The sequence below is a fragment of the Canis aureus genome, chromosome 25 (assembly GCF_053574225.1).
Source record: "Canis aureus isolate CA01 chromosome 25, VMU_Caureus_v.1.0, whole genome shotgun sequence".
In the NCBI taxonomy this organism is placed as follows: Eukaryota; Metazoa; Chordata; class Mammalia; order Carnivora; family Canidae; genus Canis; species Canis aureus.
In genome coordinates, this window is record NC_135635.1 from 45,548,243 (window position 1) to 45,572,198 (window position 23,956).

At 44.0% G+C, this 23,956-nt stretch overlaps 1 protein-coding gene across 40 annotated transcripts in view; it reads left to right on the plus strand.

The window, feature by feature from the left end:
- Positions 1-23,956, plus strand: part of CACNA1C (calcium voltage-gated channel subunit alpha1 C) — a 746,135-nt gene that overhangs the window by 468,006 nt on the left and 254,173 nt on the right. For all 40 annotated transcript variants that reach the window (XM_077871648.1, XM_077871650.1, XM_077871649.1 and 37 more), the window contains 2 exons: positions 14,154-14,293; positions 21,600-21,739. In XM_077871648.1, the coding sequence (XP_077727774.1) occupies positions 14,154-14,293; positions 21,600-21,739 (280 nt within the window). The remainder of the gene's footprint in view (positions 1-14,153; positions 14,294-21,599; positions 21,740-23,956) is intronic.

Consider the following 23,956-nt stretch of genomic DNA (forward strand, 5'->3'; position numbering starts at 1 on the left):
AGCATGTGAAAGAGGCTAAGACTACAAAATTGACCTTGATGTCCTCTAGGTGTCCTTTTAACTTGCACTGGAAGAATCTGTGAGCCTCCAGTTTCTGGCCCTATATAAGGCATTTGTGGGGGGCAGAGGGAAACTGTGACATAGTTTCTGCCCTCAAATCAGAGCAGTCACACCCTGATTGGGGAAGAGACATCTAGGACACTTGCCACAATCAGAAGACGTATAAAACATGCCATAAAGACATGTAAAAATTCCAAATAAGAATTCCCATAAGTCTGTAGGGCCCAGAGAAAAATAAGATTGAAAGCCCTAAAGAAGTCAAAGCAACCCTCCAATGGGAGAAGGAATCCAATTGGCCCCAGAGGAAGTAAGAACATGCCAGGCAAGGAGCCACAGAGGCTGGAATGGAGCTAGTCATGCCGGAAAGTAGCATCTTAACTCGAGTGGTGGGTGTTGGGAAAAGACAAGGTACATATGTAGGAAGAGAAAGATTCAAGCAGAAAAGCTGGGGCCTAATGAATGAGCAGTAAGAAAATCCTTTAAGTGCCTGAGGAGAGGCGTGGCATGATAAAAGTAAGGTTCTAGGAATTTCCTTGCTCAGAAATTTCTTCATCATTTAAGGGTGAAAAAAAAAAAACCAAAACAAACAATCCCCACACTAGGGAGAGAAATGCCAGGTCTGCATTCATATCCTCCATCTCCAGGCTTCTGGTGCTGGGATGTTGATGGGGATCCTCTGTGCCCCTCCCCCCACCTCTCTCAGGACTATAATGCTAATGCCTCGCACAACCATATCCTTTGTCTCGGCAACCCTGTGCTGAAACAAGGCTAAACACAGTGATACATGCGCTGCCCTCTGATGAGGATTTGGGCTGAGCTCTCTAGATCTAGTCTGAGACCATAATCTGAAATAAGCATCTCACGCACAGGCTGAGAGCTAACCGGGAGACAGAGGAGCATTTGTCTTAGTGTTCACAAGCTCTTGCCTTTCCTGGCTGGGGGAGGCTAAGCTTAGTTCTAATGGACCCAAATGGCTGATAAGGGGTGGAAGCCCTGGAACTGCAGTGGGATAAAGATGCTAAACGAGGAATGATGTGTAGAGATAGCAAATAGAACCTATCAGTAAGGGTGCTTGCAGATGCAAGTACTTGAAAACTCAGCTTGAAATAGTTTCTACAATAAGGAAATTTTATCTCACATAAAATAAGCCACAAACTAGGATGGCACCAAAGTTGGTTAAGGTGATTCACTGGTTCAACGACTTTATCCAGGACTCCACTTCTTTCCACCTTTTCTGTCTGCCACCATCAGCATATTGCTCTTGTCCTCAACTAGAAATCCTCATGATCCCCAGATGGTTGCCATGGTTCCAGGCTTCCTATACAGACATGAGCATGTCCAGCTAAAAAAGAGATTATAGTGCTCTTATGAATGTATGTCTCTCTCTCTCCCTTCTAATCAATGAGGAATCTTTTCTATGGGCATCCCAGAAAATTTCCCTTCATGTCACGTTGGCCAGGGATGGGTCACTTGCCCCTTCCATAGCCAATGGATGGAAGAGAATAGACTGGCCTTCACTGGGTTAGACTAATGGATGGTTTATGGCCACATTGCTCCTCACAAGTAGTGACCAGCTTTGGTTAGGAGTGGGAAGAGAGTGCAGGGGTCCATACTATACCCAGCATTTTGAGCACATGTCTTCACATTGTTAGTGGGAATACAGAGTGCCCTGGGCCAAGCAGGCTATGCATCTCAAGCACTTGCTTCACACTACTAGGTTTTGACAAAAATAATTCAGTATAGCTCCCCCCCCTTAAAGCCCTATGCACTTCCTATTATCACAGAGGTGCCAGATAAATGGATCTGGAGTAGTTGAGAGCTGAGTGGGGGTCCATTTATCACTATAACCACAAACAAAACAAAAAAATATTAGAGTCCTGGTTCTACTGGCTACTAACTGCAGGGCTATTTGGAAAATTACCAGATATCTTTGATAAGCTTTCTCATGTATATAATAGAGATAATATTTTTAATCCATCATACAGAGTTACTATTATTTTTTAAAATATTTTATTTACTTATTCATGAGAGACACAGGGAGGGGGGCAGAGACACAGGCAGAGGGAGAAGCAGGGAGCCAGACATGGGACTCAATCACAGGTCTCCAGGATCATGCCCTGGGCTGAAGGTGGCGCTAAACCGCTGAGCTACCTGGGCTGCCCTCAGAGTTACTATGAATATTATAACTAAAGCATCCAGGCTCAAATTCAGGAGCTAATGGCAGCTGTGGTGGAGGAGGAAGAAATGGTGGCAGTGGTAGTGGAGATGGTGATGATAGTGATGATGGGGGAGGTGGTGATCATGGTGCAGGTGGTGATGGTGATGGCAGTGGTGATGATGATGGTGATGATGGTGGTTGTGGAGTGGCAGAGGTATTAGTGGTAATGGTGATGGTGAACATGGTGCAGGTGGTGGTGGTGGTGGTGATGGTGATGGCAGTGCTGATGATAGTAGTGGTGGTGGTGTGAGGAGGAAAGGATAGTGAGAGTAAGAGGAATAAGAGGAGAGAGTATCTGCCCTTTCTGTTTCACAAAGAGGTCATGAGACTCAACATAAAAATGTATGGGAAAGTGTCCAAACTGCAAAGTACTACCCAGTGAGTTATCACTGGTGATTATGACATGGTTAGCAAACCTTCTAAATCCATGGATACCTCCACTCCTGAAGAGCACTGACATCCTTCACCTTTTTCTGCCATAACTGAAGTAAGTCACTTCAAGAGGCAGAGAGTTGTCAAGTTCCCAGAGACACAAGGGAAATGCTCACAGCTATAGGTTTGGGAGTTTCTTTAGCCAGAATGGAACCTATTACTGTAGATCTAAGGACTAAGGAGACAGACGAAGCAAAGACCTTTGGAACACATGGAACCCAGCAAACAGGATACAGAGAAGTTTTTGGCTTCATTTTATTTAAATTGCTTTGATAATAGAAAGAAGATATAAGGACTAAGTCTTTAGTTTTTGTTGAAGTCAAGAAGACCCAAAGAGGCACAGAAGTGAGTTGTGCTACCTACTTTGAGATCGGGGCAGGAGAGGAGACAGGGAGAGGCAGCAGAGCTGGTACTACTCACTACTCTAGCTGTCCATTCCTATGGGAATAGGCAGAGCTAGAACATCAGAGGAGGACATTCAAAGTCCCTGGAGCAGGGGTGTCCACTCCATGAATGTGTGCAGAACACCTACTGTGTGCAGGTGCTAGGATGGCAGTAATGACAGAAACTACCACTTAAGTGATGACTGGTTTCTAATTCTCATAATTACCAGTATTTCTACTTTACTGCTAAGAAACCAAAGTTTGGGAAGATTATGTACCTTGTCATAGAGAAATAATTTGATCCCGAGTGTGTCTGACTCCAAAGCAGTCTCTCTTCTGTCACTTTGCCTTTCATTTAAAGACACTTCTTCACCAAAGTGACAAAGACACTTGCTTCTGTCCTGTAGGCCCTCTGTCCCTGGAGTGGAGAAACACATAGAAAACACACAGTGTGATGAGTGCTATCATCTAAAGAAAGTGTGGTGCAGCTGGGGAAGGGATTGACTAATTCCAGCCCACTGAGGACAGAGGAGGCAGGGGAGGGTTGAGAAGTCCACACAAGGTAATGACATTGGAGCTGGCTTGGATATGAGGAGTCTGCCAGATAGAGAAAGGGGTAAGGCTTACCAGGGCATGAAGAGAGTTGCACAGAACAACCTGTCTGGTTTGGGTGTGGTGAGCCTTTTGGTGTGGCTGGAGCACAGGGTGGTGGCCAAAAAAGAGGCCAGAGGGACAGGTGGGGGTTGGACTTCAACAGACTTGGAAGCCAGGCTAAGGAGGCTAGATTCCACTTTAAGGCAGAAGGGAGCAGTTGAAGATTTTCATGCAGTAAAACAGCCTAGATGTCAATGGGAGGGGTTAGGAAGCTGCTTTAATACCCAACCAGTGATGGAGGCCTACATGGAGATGGGCAGTGGAGACAGGTGAAAAGATAGGGTCCATTTCCCTGGGCCAGGTATTGGTGTGACTCCTCAAAAGAAGGTGAGCATTTATGAGAGTTTTGAGGCCATGGCTGCAAACTCTCTCCATTTGGGAAATTACATTCTAGCCCACAGGTCACTGAGCAAATGCCCCATTGTCACCAGGAGTAATTTAGGCCTGATTGGTAAAATCTGTCACTTTCTCCACTCCATTACCCCCAAAGAAAAGGTAATATCCCTGAGCCGGGGTGAACTCCTTAGAGAGGAAGAGGCTGGCCATATTCTGACAGCCAGAGCTGCCCGGTGAAGGACGGGCCACCTTAGAAGGAAATGGTAGCCTGAGGTGGAAGAGGTCAACTGGAAGGATCTTCTGCTGTGCACAGGAGGCTGGCCAATGTGCCTTTTGGGCATTCCACAAGGGTGATGCAGGCAACATGTAATAAACATTGACTGTTCCCTCTATACCAACCACATGCTGGACATCAGATAAAGAACTTAAGCAGGCCAGTCTCTGCCCTATGGGAGTTTACACTGAGAAACCCAGACTGGGAAGGGACCCAGGGATGGACAGAGGTGCCATCTTGGAGGCAGGGGCAGTGAGGGTTCAGGAGGAGCAGACAGGCCCATACTCCAACATCTGAGGTGGCCGGCTTGGCACTCTGGATCTGAAGCAGGTGCCACTGTGCTAGGGCAGCCAAGGCAAGGCCGGCCTCCAGAGAGGAAGACGTGAACTTGAGAAATTAGTAAGTGGCTAAGTCACTTCAAATTAGCATCATGGATAAGCATGGAGAAACAGTCCATTTGGAGGAGAGTGTTTGTTGTTTTTTTTTAAACTGAGCTACTGTAAAACCAATGACACTGGCATACTTCTCAACTCACTCAGCTTCAGTTGCTTCTTGCCCTCAATAAATAGGTGAAACATGTTTTCTCAAAGCTGCTTTACTCTTAGGCCATTAAATTGTTTGTCCTGTCCCTTCTTCCTTTACTAAAAGTCCTGAGTCTTGAGGCCAGACCATTTGAACCATCAGAAACCTTCTAAATAAGGCTCTTCAGAAGGACCTACCCTCCAAAAATTGTGAAATTGAAGCAGTTGTCTTCAGAGGCCTCCCATGTCCCTTCCCAGCTCCCTTCTTCCCAAACCAGGTGCCCCAGGCATCTGTCCAGGGTTTCACAGAAGATTATGCTGTCAACTTGCTGATGCATTAGTCCGTTAAGGTGAGGGCTGATATAGGCTAAACATGATGTCATATACATTAGATGGAGACCCCTAAAAGTTGGAAAGCCTTTAAGATCCAAAGGAATGCTTCCCTTTTTTTCACTCCGGTAAACTCTATATAACATGAAATTTGCCATCCTAACCATTTTTAAGTGTACACTTCAGGGGTACTAATTATACTGTAGATGCTGTGCAGCCATCACCACTGTCTACTTCCAAAGTTTGTCATGCCCTGAAACAGTTCCTCCCTCCCTCCAGCTCCTGGTCACCTCTACTGTACTCCCTGTCTCTGTGAATTTGCCCATTCTAGACTTTTCCTATAACTGGAGTCCTATAATGTTTGCCCTTTTGTGACTGCCTTCTTTCACTTAGCATCATGTTTTCAAAGCTCATCCATGTTGTTGCTGATCAGAGTTTCATTCTTTTTTATGGCTTAATATTCCATTGTGTGAATATCATTCCTCCACTGATGGAAAAAAGGCTTCTTCATGGCTGAATTCCAGGCATCAGTAGAGACACCAGAAGAGAAGAAGATCGAGTGATCTTCCAGATGCCACCCTTCCAGCCACACCATATAGGTAGCCCTTTACTGCCCAGCAGCTCCCGATGGGCACAGTAATCCAGGATTTCACAGACAGAGGCCACAGACAGAGACACTGTGCTACAACAGAAACAGCACCAGACCAGCCCTCAGGAAACACAACTACTCATCCATGGGGTGGATATGTGGCCTTGGACAAGTTCTCTTACTTCTATATAATGAGGAGCTTGGGATATGTGTCCTTGTATGAAGTCGTTCCAGCTTCTTATTTTCTGCCAAGTCCCTCAGTGTCCTAAGAGATACTTGCAGCACAGCAAGTGGTGTGGGGCAGAGCAGAGCCTCAGGAAATGTTTGTGACCTACTGAATGAAGGAATAAAGGAACAAGAGAATAATTGGAAAGTGAGGAACTAAGGTATTCCAGTTTCTTCATCTCCCTTCATTTGAGATAGTCAGGAGGCTGTATTTAGAGGTCAGGTTGAATGGTACTTAAATTATGAAACAATCTGGAATACAGGGTGCTATTTGACACATTATTATTGCGTTTCTTGTCTTTGCACCTTGTACTGAGATGGAATTGTATGACTGGGCTTCTCATCAATTCTGTTTGGTGTAGAAATCTTGGCATCTTCAATAAATACACTTGCATAAATTTAAATGCATACACACAGGCTCTCTTCTTATTAATTCTCACACCTTGGTCTGTTATATAGCAAGTATAAGCTGTATAGTGCTCAATGCAGATGGTGGTTATTACTCCACTGTGCTGTGTGTGTGTGTGTGTGTGCACGCACATGTGCGCAGAAACATCACATATGTATAGACATCGCAGGCTGTCTGTAGTTGTCCTTGTCTAAGGAGCTGTACCCTAGCATAGCTTCTGCTCACAAGGAGTCCGCGTTCTCTAAAGCCCAAATATTAATGATCTCCTTACTGAAGAACTTTTTTATTATAAAAATCTATTTGTATTTATAGTGATCCTCAGAAAAATGAGGAGAAGAACTCTTTGTTCCTTTCCATGTCTTGGAATCTGACTGTGCCTTAAGGCAGAACTGCACACATACCAGGGATTGGCATTGAAGAGACTTTGGAAGTCCTCTACCACTTTGGAATTGGTGTTCAAAATTCCAAGAAAAACAAAACAAAACAAAAAGCAGTGATTCCTCTTCTCAAACAAAATCTTATGCAGAAACCAGCATATTAAGCCAATAAAAGTCTTCCAGACTAGTCAGAGATGGCTACTTTTTTATCTTGTATAGAGAGTCCACACCCCATCATATTGGTTCTCTGGACTTTTTTGAACTGTGTTAGGATCCTTGGACAACTTAGCATGTAGGTTCAAATGGTACTTCTCTGGTTCAAGGTAGCAAGGGGGTTAGTGAGCAAAGCCCCACTTTCTCAGCCTTCCCTAACTTGTAACTGCCCCCAGAGAAGCACTGTGGAAGCCTAGGGCTCTCTGCAGTGCTGCATTTTTTTTTTAATGCTTACCTAGTTCTTTTATAGATGAGGAGATAGACCCAGAGAAGTAAAGTGACTTGCCCAAAGATACACCACCAAGGGTACCAAAATCAAGATTATTACCATCAAAAGATAATAAAATCTCTGTCCTATAGGAGCTTATAATATAGTTGAAAGGTAGGATATGTGTACATGAAAAAATAAATGGAAAACTAAAATAGACACTGTACTCATCAGTGTCTATTAGTTCTACAAGTGTTTAGAAGGCATCATGGTTCCTGGAATCTGGGGCTCTCTCCACAATATTTTTTAAAATATTTTAGACATGAGTGTTGCCATGGGTGCCAGCTGCCAGCAGTAATGCTGAGAAGTAAGCAGGGAAAGAGGAAAGGAAGGGAGAAGAAGATGAAAATGGAAAGGAAGCAGTAAGGAGAAATAGCTGTGGATAGGAGAAGGTGACAGGAAGGAAGGAAGACAGGAGAGTCTGAGAGGCCAAAGTCAACACACCTGCCCCAGGCAGGTAGGGCTTCACCTGTGATTTGGGGAGGATCTCCAAGAGCCACAAAAAGACTCCATTTCAGTGTATTCCCATTCCAGCCTTGAACATCCTCTTTTCTGCAGGTGTTTATGCCCCCTGTACCCTTTCCAGCCTCAACCCAGAACTGCAGGAATGGGAACCTTAGTCCTTAGTCTGTTCCAGGTTGGCTTGCAAAGTTCATGAGTTCCCAAAATCACAGAAAAAAAGGGCCATTCACAGGCTGAATTTTGTGCATTCTCAAAGAGTTCTGTGGCCCCCTCGCAATTCAGGAGAGCACACAACTCTGGCCTGAAAACTTAGGCAGGAGGAGGGCTGTGAAGGAGTGTGTATTCACAGGACCAGAGGTGCCAAGACATCAGCGCAGCAACAGAATGGTCTTGGACAAACTTTTTCATTTCTCCACGCCATTCATTTTCACCCTCAGGTGTTCTGTGGCAACACAACATATGTTTTGAAAGGATCAACCAAGCTGTTTCACTTGTTTAAGTTTTTGTTTGTATCTGTCTTGGGTTTGTGGGGGTGGGGTGGGGTGGGGTGGGGTTAACTGTAGGGTATTCATCTCTTTAAGGTCAGAATGAATACAATAGGACCATCAGCACACTCCCTCAATTAGCAGCACAGATAAATGTGTTCCAGGCACTACAGCAACAGGCATCTGCCCCTTCTCAGGATTCTTTATCCAGACTCCTTCTTACTGGTCCTCTGAACCCTTTTCAGTTCTATATCAGATCCCATTTGTGTCTTTGGGGATAAGCGAGGCCCAGTGAGAAACATTCCGTTGACACCAGGAAGGCAAGACGAATGAATGGACTCTTGGACCTCTGGTTTCCCATCTTCTGCATATGCCTCCCTGGCCTTGGTATCTTATCAGCATACTGGTTTTTCAAGTGAATAGGTTAATTTTTTTGTATATTTTTTATTGGAGTTTGATTTGTCAATATATAACACCCAGTGCTCATCCCGCCAAGTTCCCCCCTCAGTGCCCATCACCCAGTCACCCCATCCCCCTGCCCACCTCCCCTTCCACTACCCCTTGTTTGTTTCCCAGAGTTAGGAGTCTCTCATGTTCTGTTACCCTCTCTAATATTTCCCGCTCTGTTCCCCTCCTTTCCCCTATAATCCCTTTCACTATTTTTTATATTCAAGTGAATGAGACCATATAATGTTTGTCCTTCTCCGATTGACTTACTTTACTCAGCATAATACTCTCCAGTTCCATCCATGTCGAAGCAAATGGTTGGGTATTCATCTCTTCTGATGGCTGAGTAATATTCCATTGAATATGTAGGCCACATCTTCTTTATCCATTCATCTTTCAATGGACACTGAGGCTCCTTCCACAGTTTGGCTATTGGGGACACTGCTGCTATAAACATTGGGGTGCAGGTGTCTCAGTGTTTCACTGCATCTATATATTTGGGGTAAATCCACAGTAGTGCAATTTCTGGGTAGGAGGTAGCTCTATTTTTAACTCTTTGAGGAACCTCCACACAGTTTTCCAGAGTGGCTGCACCAGTTGACATTCCCACCAACACTACAGGAGGGTTCCCCTTTCTCCACATCCTCTCCAACATTTGTTGTTTCCTGTCTTGTTGATGAAGTGGTATCTCATTGTGGTTCTGATTTGTATTTCCCTGATGGCAAGTGATGCAGAGCATTTTCTCATGTGCTTGTTGGCCATGTCGATGTCTTCCTCTGTGAAATTTCTGTTCATGTCTTTTGCCCATTTCACGATTGGATTGTTTGTTTGTTTTTTTTGTTTTTTTTTTTTTTTGCTGTTGAGTTTAATAAGTTCTTTATAGATCTTGGATACTAGCCCTTTATCTGCTATGTCATTAGCAAATATCTTCTCCCATTCTGTAGGTTGTTTTTTAGTTTTGTTGACTGTTCCTTTTGCTGTGCAGAGAGGCTTTTTATCCTGATTAAGTCCCAATAGTTCATTTTTGCTTTTGTTTCCCTTGCCTTCATAGATGTCTCTTGCAAGAAGTTGCTGTGGCCAAGTTCAAAAGGGGTGTTGCCTGTGTTCTCCTCTAGGATTTTGATGGATTCTTGCCTCACATTTAGATTGTTCATCCATTTTGAGTGTATCTTTGTGTCTAGTTTAAGAGAATGGTCTAGTTTCATTCTTCTGCACGTGGCTGTCCAATTCTCCCAGCACCATTTATTGAAGAGACTGTCTTTCTTCCTGTGGATAGTCTTTCCTACTTTGTCAAACATTAGTTTACCATAGAGTTGAGGCCCATTTTTGGGTTCTCTATTCTGTCCCATTAATCTAGGTGTCTGCTTTTGTGCCAGTACCACACTGTCTTGATGATCACAGCTTTGTAGTACAACTTGAAATCCAGCATTGTGATGCCCCCAGCTCTGGTTTTCTTTTTCAATACTCCCCTGGCTATTCGGGGTCTTTTTTGATTCCACACAAATCTTTGTTCCACTCCAAATTTGTTCTAACTTTCTGAAGAAAGTCCATGGTATTTTGATAGGGATTGCATTGAATGTGTAAATTGCCCTGGGTAGCATTGACATTTTCACAATATTAATTCTTCCAATCCATGAGCATGGAATATTTTTCCATCTCTTTGTGTCTTCCCCAATTTCTTTCAGAAGTTTTCTGTAGTTTTTAGGGTATAGATCCTTTTACCTCTTTGGTTAGGTTTATTTCTAGTTATCTTATGCTTTGGGGTACAATTGTAAATGGAATTGATTCCTTAATTTCTCTTTCTTCAGTCTCATTGTTAGTGTATAGAAATGCTACTGATTTCTGGGCATTGATTTTGTATCCTGCCACATTGCTGAATTGCTGTATGAATTCTAGCAATCTTGGGGTGGAGTCTTTTGGGTTTTCTATGTACGGTATCATGTCATCTGCAAAGAGGGAGAGTGTGACTTCTTCTTTGCCAATTTGAATGCCTTTTATTTCTTTTTGTTGCCTGATTGCTGAGGCTAGGACTTCTAGTACTCTGTCGAATAGGAGTGGTGAGAGTGGACATCCCTGTCGTGTTCCTGATCTTAGGGGAAAGGCTCCCAGTGTTTCCCTATTGAGAATGATATTTGCTGTGGGCTTTTCGTAGATGGCTTTTAAGATGCTGAGGAATGTTCCCTCTATCCCTACACTCTGAAGAGTTTTGATCAGGAATGGATGCTGTATTTTGTCAAATGCTTTCTCTGCATCTATTGAGAGGATCATATGGTTCTTGTTTTTTCTCTTGTTGCTATGATCTATCACGTTGATTGCTTTACAAGTGTTGAACCAACCTTGCATCCCAGGGATAAATCCCACTTGGTCATGGTGAATAATCTTCTTAATGTACTGTTGGATTCTATTGGCTAGTATCTTGTTGATAATTTTTGCATTTGTGTTCATCGGGGATATTGGTCTATAATTCTCCTTTTTGGTGGGGCCTTTGTCTGGTTTTGGAATTAAGGTGATGCTGCTGGCCTCATAAAATGAGTTTGGAAGTATTGCATCCCTTTCTATCTTTTGGAACAGCTTTAGTAGAATAGGTTTTGTTTCTTCTTTAAATGGTTGATAGAATTCCCCTGGGAAGCCATCTGGCCCTGGACTTTTGTGTCTTGGGAGGGTTTTGATGACTGCTTCAATTTCCTCCCTGGTTATTGGCCTGTTCAGGTTTTCTATTTCTTCCTCTTCCAGTTTTGGTAATTTGTGGTTTTCCAGAAATGCATCCATTTCTTCTAGATTGTGAAGTGGTTAATTAGATACCCTCCAAGATTCTCTCTCTCTGACCCAATGGCTTTAAGCAGGATCCTATAACTTCTGCTAAGGAAGTACATTCCTATAATATGAAAGTGGTTTCCAGGGGATGAGATTGCCCCTCATGTAGAGGGATTCCAGCCTCATCTCTCCTCTTTTTAGGCATGTTGTACCAGGGCAACCTACTTTAGCCCACCCCTGCAATCTGAACTCCCCCGAAACCCTCTATACCTGATCACCAGTAGCCCTGACTGAATGTCCCACAAATGCTTTAATTCAGCAAACCTGGAACTGATGTCCCTCCCCCGAAGTCTCCCCCTGCAGTGAGAGGCATCACCATCCAGAGTCACCCAAGTTAGAAAACTCAGGGAGGGAGGCAGTTCTTTTGCCGCCTCTTCCCCCAACCCCTACATGCAACCAGAAACCAAATCACATCCTTTCTATCTCTCAGACCCATCTAGTTTTCACCAATCCTGCTGTCTATCTTGGCTCAAGCCTCCATGATCTCTGCATGGGTCACCACCCTGACTCCCTCCAATCCCATCACCACCCTCGCTCTCTAGGTCCATGACAGACTACTGTACACATCTGAGTCCATCATTCACGATCTCCTCAGAATAGAATCCAAGCAGCCAGATGTAGCTACAAAGCCCCTGGTCATCTTACTCCTGGCCACCTCTCCAGCCCCATTGTTTTCACTCCAGCTGATCAGATGCCAGCATTACCTAACGTTCTCCACACACACACTTTCCATAAGTTCCCTCAGGTTGCACTATGCCCTTTTGTAACATGCTTTCCCTTTCAATGATGGACACTTTAACCCAACATCACCTAATTTTTTTTTACATCACCTAATTTTTAAAGACTAGAGGTTCCCACATAATACTAATTGTTCCTGGATCATGCTCCCCTACCCCAGGCAGCATGTGCCCAGACCAACTTTATGATTCTGTAATGGGTAGTGAGTAAAAGACAAGCTTGCCTCTGAGGTGCTGGTTAATGCTGGTCTCTCTATTCCCTTCTCACAGCTCCTGCCTGATCAGGGTCTTCATCGGTACATGGATCAGTGGTTCTTAAACTTTAGGGTGCCTCAGAAATGCCTTAAATTGTCTGCAATGCACTTTTCCTGGCTCCATAGCTGGGAGACCTGCTTCAATAGGTCTGGGTAGGGCCCAGAATTCTGCATTTATTTACTTTGCATTCTCAAACTGCTTCACCTTGAGGTGGGCATGGTGAAATGAGCACTTATTCCAAGTCTAGAAAATCAGGAAAGAATGGATAGGAGCACAGGCTTCTGTGTGGGCTGACCTCTCCCCACAGAGCTCCCCATCAGGCTCCAATGCCCCCAGTCTTGGAGCACCTTTCCAGCAATCTAGGCTGGGAGCAGGTGATGCCCTGTCTCCACAGTGTGGGTATGACCTGGAGGTCTTCCGTGAGCTCCATCTGACCCAACAGATTGGGAAGTTAGGTCCAGGAGTCTGAGCCTGCTGCCTCCTGGGGGCTGTGATTGGGAGTGTCCTGCTTGGAGGATCTGTGGCCGAATGCCATGTGGACTAGTGTTTTGTGGCTCCAGTGAGAGATGGGCTGAGGCTCCTGCAAAGGTGAGCAGTGGAGCATGAAGGCATCCAGGCAGACTTCTCCTGGTGGGGACTATTAAGGCTCTGCACTGGGAATAAGGTTGTGGGAGAAAGCAATTAGTGGTGAGGGAAGCCAGTGAATCAGCACAGAGTCGGCTCGCTCTAATTGAGCCAACAAGTTTGTCCTGTTAAGTGTGGGCTCCCAAGGACAGCAGTTTCATCCTTAAATGCAAAGCCTTCCTCAAGGTGGCAGAAGGAGGAAAAACACTACCTTCCACCCCTTGAGAAAAGAGATGTGCCTTTTCTCTTCACCGTCCCACCTCAGTGCCTGCCTCCATCCTGGAAATGCTGATCTTCCTCTGTCTTTGGACAAGTGTATGTCTTTGGACAAAGATTTTTATTTTCTCAAGAAAGAGACAGACTTCAGGTCCAGGGTCAGTGTATATGAGCAGATTGCCTGTGTTTCAGCTGCTGTGGGAGATTTTCAATGCCTCAACTTCTTTGCGGCCATATTTCTGGTCTATCATTTTGGAGAATGTGGTTAGTACCTTCCCCCAAAATGGTTTCTGTTATCTTCAGGGTTTGTTACCTCAAGGTTATGGTGCACTTTTTCCTGTAGTACTGTCCCCTCTTTTCTGAGCACTATACTCCTCTGTCCTGGCATCATTTCCCTGTGGATCAAGACATTATGACTTCTCTTCTGAGAAGGTACAATGAAACATTCACTGATTTTGTGTGTGTGTGAATTTTTAAAAATATTTTATCTGAATTCAATTTGCCAACAGTATTTACTGATTAACTACATAAGATATTTCTCTAAAATGTGTAACTCTTCTACCACCCTAACACTTGCATTTTAACAGGGGACATTTAAAGACTAAAAAAACCCTTAATGCGCAATGAAGTGGAGCTCTAAGTTTGGAACAGACTGTGAAGTTGGTAATCTGGCTTGAGGGTCCTACCCAGTGTTCCCCTAGATCCTGCCACAGAGGGGGCAACACACTCTCCCCCACCTGCTTGTGAGATCTGCTATTTCAGAACTTTCCAGATCTCCAATCCCATTGACTTTATTTTTCTCTCCCTCTGTTTTTGTTTCCTAGGAACGAGTGGAATATCTCTTTCTCATAATTTTTACTGTGGAAGCATTTTTAAAAGTAATAGCCTATGGACTTCTCTTTCACCCCAACGCTTACCTCCGCAATGGTTGGAATTTACTAGATTTTATAATTGTGGTTGTAGGGTAAGTATAACTACCTTTATGTCTTCCCTCCCTTCACGCCTCACCATCCACCAACACGTGCCTCCTTTTCCTTCTGTATTTGTATCCCTTTTTGATTTGGTCACAATGGCACTGGGCACTAGGCAAGATGAGAGGATCCATTAAAAATCACTTTGAATCCAGACTTTCTCCAAAGTGAAAAGAGCTCTCACTTAGGATCACACACACACACACACACACACACACACACACACACACAGAGAGAGTAGAATCTGAGTGCCTTTAATGGAACTCAGAGTCCTCTGTGCAGCCAAAGAGATTCCCCTGCTTAAGGTCTTTTATTCCATCTCCAGCTGCATCTGTCCAACAGGACAGCTCTTCAGGCAGTTCCCCAGCTGTGTCCCTGAGCAGGGTTTAGTCCAGTTTGCCTGCAAGCAGCACATGGACATGGGGGTGGGGGCGCAGCTGAAATACAAGGTGCTATGGGCTCGCTCTCACCTCTATGGTAGGCTTCATCCAGGGCCCCAGGAAACAAGCCTATTGAGGTGGGTGGGTGAGGAGAAGACAGAACTATGAAGAGCCAAGGTTCTGGTGGCATAAGTAGAACCAAACACACCTTCCCCAAACATGCTATTCTACTGTAGCATAAGATAAAGCAAGATCAATATAGCCTTTTTAAAAAGGCAATGTAAAGTATCATAAAATAAAATTTGGAAGTGATGATCTCCTTATCTAAGAATTAGTAACTTTACCAAAAGATCCTCTGTGAAATATTTGTACATGTGCTATGTGAAACATAGTTTATTAAGACACAGTTGATGAAGTTCCAACCACTTATCTATTTTATGAAAAGAGAGCACCTTTACAGCAGATTCTACATCAGAAGAAGCTGGCTTCTCTGAGCTAATTTGTTGTTTCTCTGAGCCTGAAGAGTGGTCATGTGGTGACCACCTTGCATTTTTATTCCCTTGGTGTTCCAACAGGCTACAGTATGTCATTAGGCTCATATCCCAGGAACCTATTTTTGATTGGCACCATTTGTGCCATCCCAGTGAAGACACAGGTCCTTCTGGACTCCTCCAGAGCACTTACTGCTGGTTATCTCATGTGAGTGTATGGTCTTTCTGCAGGAAATAGCAAGAGCAAATCAAGACCATTTAGAAGTTATTTCCTTGTATCTGGGCATCTGGATGACTTATAAAGGTTGTTTCAAACTGTTTTAGAGGTTTTCTTTGTTGTCTTTTTTTGCATAGCCAATGAATGACACACTTTGGCCACATTAACTCCAAAGGATATTTGGGTAACATGAGAAGCACTAAAGTTGTTGGAGTATTTGCCAGGCATAGATCCGGCTCCTGAGGACTCAGAGTGAGGATGCAGCTATAAGAGATCTTGCTGCTTCTGTTTACACCAGGATAAACAAAAGAGTAACTGAACAAATAAATGCCTTGAAATAAGTCGGTAAACCTAGCAAAGGCATTTAAGGTGCCTTGTTCCAAAGGCCCCTAGTCCTTTCAAATTCAATGTATTTCTCAAGGCCTCAGACTCTAGGGAACCTTTCACACATGCATAGAAAAGAGCCCCAGGAATGACATGATAAGAGAGAAGGGTACCTTCGGGAACTAATTTTATTTAGGCAGAGAAGCTCTTCCTCTCATGTTTATGGAATGAGTTAGAGTTGTCTGCCCTCTTCATGGCCTTCCCTACAGCCTGGGAGGTAGAAAGAGGAAGTATGGGTCAGAGCTCAAACAGGAGCTATGGGATGGGGGGATCATATGCCTTATCATGCAGCTGCACACTTGGTGACCCTTGCTCATCTTTTGCTTGTTTGGACCTTGCTGTATCCCTCACCCTGCTGTTCCTCCCAGTAAGCACAGAGGGCAGACTTTGTGGGCTCAACCCATATTTTAGTCACATCTTCCTGGGTTCTAGGCCATGAGGCTGATGAAGAGGAAAGCATCTAGACTTGGCCCTCTTCCAAAAGATGCCTCTGGTTGACTGTTTAAGCCACAGAGGTCATGATACTAGAGGTTACTTAGCTTGTGGTTCACCATAAGCCTTTGGGCTTCCTCCCCACTAATATCACACATGGACATATTTGACACCTACTTTCTCTTCTCTAAGGGCATTTGTCCTAGGGGCTCTCTGTCTAGTCTAAATCTTGGCCCATCCTTCTAACTGGAGAAATCACACACACACACACACACACACAAACGGTGTAGCTCAACCTCCTCTCTTCAGCTATGCCTCTTTTCCCTGCCCTTTTTTAAAAATCATATTAAATGGATATCCCTCTGCTTCCCTTATGTCTCCTGGGAAATACCTACTCTCTTAGGCTCCTCTGCAGCCACTTAGGGGAAAATTTCTTCTGCCCTCCTGCAATCAGAGGGGAATGTGCCTTGCCCTGGGAAAGCTGGGTTTGCCTGCCTACTGTCTGAGTGCCAGGCAGAAAGCTGCTCTCTCATTTCTGCATTGCCATGCTGGAAGCCTGTGATAAGAGGCATTTCTTAACCCCCACAAACCTGTCACATTTTCTTCCGAAAGTGGAAGGGTCTCTTTGGTACAGTGGGGAAATGGAACTGCTGAGTGAAAGTAGGAGGGACTTCAGAGGCCTCTGTGAGCTACCTCTCCCCACCCCAACCCAGGGACCAACCCAGGGACCTAGGGATCCTCACTAAATCCCCCTGCCTGAGACATTCTATTTCAACCACAAGGGCTTTTGCTACTATCTCTCTTGCAGTATGGTGGCCCTGCCTTTCTGACTTTCTGGATCCTCTAGAGCCTCATTGTCTCTTTTTAAAAACTCCAATGTCTGGCTAAGGAACTGCGAGACACAACTCCTGGAGAATCCTCACCCCTACCTCCCTGTCACCAAGCATCCAGCCCTTAGTGACAGGTAGGCATCAAGCAGTAGCTTTATAGTATCTAATCAAGGAGAATCACACCAGACCCAACAAGCCAGGAACACCTCCTAGACCCATTCCTGAATATTTTTACCCCTTCAAAATTAAAATTAGACACTTAATAAAGTGTCTGCTTTAAGTTGGGACTGAGGAAAGAGAAGAAAGTTGTCGAACCTCTGTTTCCTTCAATAAATAATATTTTGTGAACATCTTGCACCCTAATAAGCATATTGTTTTCTTCTAGGAAATACTAGGAGCCAAATCTGGCTTGGATTTGGAATGTTGTTGGACAGACTTGCAAAGCTGGTCTCCATTTTCTAAGATTTCACTGATCTAGACTTCAGTGCAAAGAACATTTCTCTGCAGAGAAAGAAGCCCGATTCCCCCATCCTGGCAACTCTGCCTGGGGTTCAAGGCATCACTAGCTAACGTATATGACACCATCAAATTGCCAAGCTAAGCTGAAAGAATCACAGGGCTGAGAAGGACTTTAGATGTGGTCTGACTAGAGTTGTCAAAGTTCTTTTAGCTTCAGAACCCATTGTTCAAGCAAAGCCTTACTCAGAGACCCATGAAAGCCACTCTATTCCAGCCACTTATCTCTGGCCTTGATGTCCAAGAAGTCCTCAAGGAGTTCCATGGAGCAGAGTTTGGAAATTCTTAATCTAGGTCAACCTCCCCATTCCTGGGTCCTGCCTTGATATGAGTTTCTGCAAAGCTAAGCCCCTGGCTACGGCCTCTTCTGTTTCCAGATCCAGTTCCCTAAGCATGAGTCATTTCAGGAGCTCAAGCTTATTTCTCTAGAACAAGGTTGGCCTGGCCCCAAGTATGGAGACCTGGTCCTGATCCCTGGGCTTCCTTTGTGACCCTAGGCCATGACCCAGCACACACTCTGCTGACAGTGAATTGGTAATCATCTTTAGTACAAAGGACAGAAATTGCCCCATGTCCAATTCCTTCTTTTTCTTTTTCCTTTTCCTTCTTTTTCTTGTTAACCACAAAAATCCCAAGATCCCAGGTTCCCATCCCCACATGGCGCTTTGCATCCTGTGCCCCCTCTCCCTAGCCATCCCACTGAGACCTTTCCACTGTGCTTTCTGCTCCTCACAGGCCACTGCCCATTCAGGGTCAGCAAACATTTTCTATAAAGGGCCAGATACTCATTTTCAGCTCACACTTTGTCCCAACTATTCAACCCTAGTGAGGAAACAGCAACAGACAACAGCAGTGCATAAATGATGGGTGTAGCTGCACTCCAACAAAATTTCACTTGCAGATAAGCAGATGGCCCAAATGCTGCCCTAAACCTTCAGCTTTGTCTCTAGCCAGTCACTTAACTTCCTGGCTCTTCCAAGGGTCCTGCTTCATTGCAATCTCTCAAGAGATGGCCACTCTCTCCCAAATGCCTTGATCCACAGCCCAGAGTCCGGAGAGGAGCCCTGAATTTCTCTTATTTCTGCTTTCGGGCTGCTGGCCCTTCCCCCTTCCTAGCAACCTCCAGTTCTGATGTGTGATCAGACCCTTCCACCCTTACTTCTCTTTGTGGGGGGTACTCTATAGGCCTCTAGGGACTCCTCATTCCTTGAAGACATGAGCTCTTGGCTCACTCCCAAGTCTGTCCAAACTCACTATTCCTGCTATCCCCTCCAGTATCTTCTTGGCTCCTTGATATTTCCCCCCTCCCGCCAGGAATCCTGACTCTGTCCTGTCTCAATTGCCCACTCCCATGGTTATAGCCAATATCCCTGCCATAACTAACAACTGCTCCCTCTCCCATAGTCTCAAACCAAACATTCTACTCTGGAAACACTACCATCGGTATTTCTAGCTCTCTCCCTCTAGCACTTTGACTCTGACAATCCATTCTTCCTGTTCCATTCTCTCTGTTCCTCTGCCCATCATGTCCAGTTCTCCTTTCAACCAGCTTAGATGCCCAGCCCCAGCACAATCTCTCACTTACATGCACAGTCAACATCCTTCTTTCTCCATTTACCTTGCTCATTTGGAAAAACACCAACTCCAGTCAAATCCAACTAGATAGAGAACCACCTGCTACCTGAAGCTGTGCCATTGAAAGGGGTAAAGAAACATGCAAAGCTGAGTTGATGGGTTTCACTTTACACCTGTGATAACCAACTTCAAATAGGTCCTTGAGGATACCTGACAAACCTATTCTATGTGCCTAGCCCATTCACTCTTCTGCTTTCTTTGGTGATTCTTACACCTTTGCCTCCTCTAAACTTCCAATACCTGCTCCCCTTTCACATTTTCAATGTAAAAAGCTGATGACCTTGCTACCTGTTTCCCTATGAAAACAGGTATAATCAGGAAAAAACATCTGTACCCCTATAATGTGCCTTCCCATTTGAGCCATGATAAACCATCCCTTCCCCTGTCTAGGGCCAGTACCCCTCAGGGTGCAGGAGATTCCTTCCTGCCTCCTGAAGGATATCAATCCTCCCAGTAATTGTCCTCTCACTTCTGCATGGTCAGATTGTCTGTCTCTGTTACATAACTCCCATCACATATAAAAATGCTGCTGTTTCTCCCATTTAAAAACAAACACAACCCTCTTGATTTCACACCCTCTTCTGGCAACCATCTTTTTTCTTTTACTAACTTTTTTTTTTAAGATTTTATTTATTTATTCATGACAGCCACAGAGGAGAGAGAGAGAGGCAGAGACACAGGCAGAGGGAGAAGCAGGCCCCACGCAGGAACCCAACGTGGGACTTGATCCCAGATCTCCAGGATCACGCCCTGGGTCGAAGGCAGCGCTAAACCGCTGAGCCATCCGGGCTTCCCTCTACTACCTTTTTTTAAAAAAATTTTTTATTGGAGTTCAATTTGCCAACATATAGCATATCACCCAGTGCTCATCCTGTCAAGTGCCCCCCTCAATGCCCATTCTACTACCTTTTAATAGCAAAATTCCTCAGAAGGGTTGTCTATGCTGTGGCCACTCAGTACTTGAAATGTGGCTAATATAAATTAAAATATAATGTCCATGTAAAATACACAGCAGATTTCAAAGATTCAGTACAAAAGGAGTGACAAACTCCTTTGCTACGAAGAATTAAAAATTCTTCGTATTTATTACAGTTGAAATGATAATATTTTGGTTATGCTGTATTAAATAAAATATATTATCATAGTTAATTTCACCTGTTTTCTTTTTACTTTTTTTAATGTGGCTACTAGAAAATTTAAATTACATATATGGTTCATATTTGTGGCTTGCATTATATTTCTGTTAGAGCTATCTCAAACTTTCCTTCCTATCCTCTCTTGAACCCATATCTGTTAAGCATTTGTCCCCATCACTCCATCAAAAGAGATGTTTTCAAAGCCTCAGTAATCTGCATGTTGCTAAAGCCAGTGTTCAGTTTCTCATCCTTGTATCTGCAGCACAAAGCCAATTTCTATGGAATCATTTATTTGTGCCCAGGCAAAATCTAAGGAGCATCTTTAGGACTGAGGATGTGGGTAGGGAAGAGAGAGATGTGGGTCCCAGCCACGTGAAGGCAGGAGCTAGGAAACCATGGACTGGGGAGAGGGCACTCCAAAGGGACGGACGCACTACAACAAACTTTTTAAAAATATTTTTTAATTTATTTAAATTCAATTAATTGACATATAATGTATTATTGGTTTCAAAGATAGAGGTCAGTAATTCATCATTCTTATATAACACCCAGTGCTCATCCCATCAAGTGCCCTCCTTAGTGCTCGTCACCCAGTTACCCTATCCCTCACCTACCTCCCCTCCAACAACCTTCAGTTTACTTCTTATAGTTAAGAAATCTCTCTGATTTCCTCTTGTTTTATCTTTTACTCTGTTTCCCTGTGATCCTCTGTTTTGTTTCTTAAATTCCACATAGGAATGACATAATATAATTAATAATTGTCTTTCTCTGACTGACTTATTTCACTTAGCATAATATCCTCTAGTTCCATCCATGTCATTGCAAATGGCAAGATTTTATTTTTTCCATTTTTTCCATTTATATATTCCATTGTGTATATATACCATATTTTCTTTATCCATTCATCTGTCAGTGGACATCTGGGCTCTTTCCATAGTTTGGTTATTGTGGACATAACATGGCACTGCTGCAAACTTTAGCAACTTCATATTTCTGTCCAGGCTGCCCAGCTTACACAAAACCAGTTGTGTTCCTGCACAGCTTTATGACTGCAAAGGGTCTGGCCATTGTCTCTCAGACCTCCCTGGACAGTGGTCATGCCCTTGGCACAGTGATATGCACACTGAGGCAATGTCATCTTATGATGGTCACAGTCCTTCCAACACACACTCTTTGGCTCTGGTTTCTGGGCTGGGGACGCCTGCAAACTCTGCTATCCCAGGCTTCCTTCAGAGAATTCAGGATCTGATAGCTCCATCGCCTCTTCCTCTCTTCTAGGCTTTTCAGTGCAATTTTAGAACAAGCAACCAAAGCCGATGGGGCAAATGCTCTAGGAGGAAAAGGAGCTGGATTTGACGTGAAGGCACTGAGAGCATTCCGTGTGCTGCGCCCCTTGAGGCTGGTGTCTGGAGTCCCAAGTAAGTAAAGCCATTCTTCTGCTTTGCAGTGTATTTTGTCACCACCCTCTGCTGTCCTTTGCTGAATGGTCAGTCAACACATATTTATTCCATTTATTCCATATAGATCGAGGCATTTTTTTTTTCTTAAATGAATTCCCTTACTTTAGAAAACCTAACTCTGATGTGGGTCCATTAAAACACACTGTGGTCCCAGCTCCTGTAAACAGCTGAAAAACATCCACAGCAGCCAAACAGTGAAATGAAAACAGGCTACACAGAGAAAGCAATCCCTTGGCCATCTGAGCCATCCCCCAAGGTCCTGGGCTGGGAATCAAAATACATTTGCAGCAGAGGAGCCAGGTGATCAAAGAAGGCTAATCCCGGAGGCTTGCAAGGTATTTTAGCCAATGAGATTATCTCTACTTTCTGTGTTTTTCCAAAGAACAATCAGAAATGCATCAGTGGAATGTTTAAAAAGTTCTATTTGCAATTTCTCTCAACCGTCTCCTTCTTTCATGTCAAATGGGATATTTCTGGCTTCAGAAGCCCTATTTATGGACAGGCTGCACGTCTTCATGAGAACTGATTTTGCCTAAGGGTTGGGGGTGTTCAGCTCTCTGAATCAGGCAGAAGAGCATTGAAGAGATATTGTCTATCCAGGTATCAGCCATGTGGACAGCTCTTCTTTGACCTCTTCCTCCAGAAGCCTGCCCCACTATGGCTCAGCCCCAGGCCCTGAGTACAGAAGCTTTGGGCACCAGCATCAGCTCCAACAAAGTACAGCCCAAGTTGCTTCTGGGGGTTAAGTCAGCTTTCAGAGAGCTCCTCATTCCACTCCTCCTTGACCTATTGGTGCAACCTGAACATAATTTTAGATTTGTGTGCTGAGATTTTTCCCTCTCTAGTCAGCTCCATCAGATCTGGCCCATACTTAAGACTGGGCTGAAACCAGACTAGCTTGGAGATGGGAGCAGAGGACAGGAAAACAGAGCAATCCACTGAACACTGAACCTTTACCATGGAAATGTGAAGGACCTTATATTAACCTGTTCAATTCTTTCCATACATGCACAGAATAGTGAAAAGATCTTCCCAAAGTAGCCTAATTAACCAACATCAGAGGAGCGCTAGAACCAGGTCTCCTGACTTCCAAACCAACTCTCTTTCCTTCCATACAATACCGCTTCTCGAAAAGGATTAGCTGGTATATAACTGTTGATTGTCGTCAATTTTTACACATATACAAGGTAGAGGAATTTACTAGATAAATGAAGGCAGAAGTTGGAATGTTTTCTTTACAGTGGGACCCCCTTGGCAAAGTTTGTGGCCTGTCTTAAACTCAAAAGTGAATGTGGAGCTAAGCCACACAAATAAATTTGGAACAAATTCTTTCTACTTGACCTTAACTATTTTAGGGAATCTAAGAATGGAAATAGTATACTGTTGACCCTTAAACAATATGGGGATTAGATATGTTGACCCCCACCTTGTGCAGTTGAAAATTCACATTAACTTTTGACTCCCCCAAAATTTCACTACTAATAGCCTACTGTTGACCAAAAGTCTTGCTGGTAACATACAGTCAGTCAACACATATTTATATAGATGTTACATATACTATATTCATATATATATGTAATATGCTATATTATATAATATATATTATATATCCTTATAATGAAGTAAGCTAGAGAAAAGAAAATGTTATTAAGAAAATTATATAGAGGTATGCCTAGGTGACTCAGTGGTTGGGCATCTCCCTTTGGCTCAGGACGTGATCCCAGAGTTCCAGGATTTTGTCCTGCATCGGGCTCCCTGCGGGGAGCCTGCTTCTCCCTCTGCCTATGTCTCTGCCTCTCTCTGTGTGTCTCTCATGAATAAATAAATAAAGTCTTAAAAAAAAAAAAAGGAAAAGAAAATCATATAGGGAGGGTGCCTGAGTGACTCAGTTGATTAAGCCTCTGTCTTTGGCTCAGGTTGTGATCCCAGGGCCCTGGGATGGAGTCCTGAGTTGCGCTCCCTGCTCATCAGGAAGTCTGCTTCTCCCTCCCCCTCTCCCCCTCCCCCACATGTGCTCTCCCACTCTCTCTCTCTAATAAATAAATAAAACTTGTTTTAAAAAAAGAAAATCATATGAAAAAGCCCCCACATTTAGAGTCCTGTTCTGTATTTATAAAAGAAAAGTGTATCTTTAAGTGGACCTACATAGTTCAAGTCGTATTGTTCAAGGGTCAA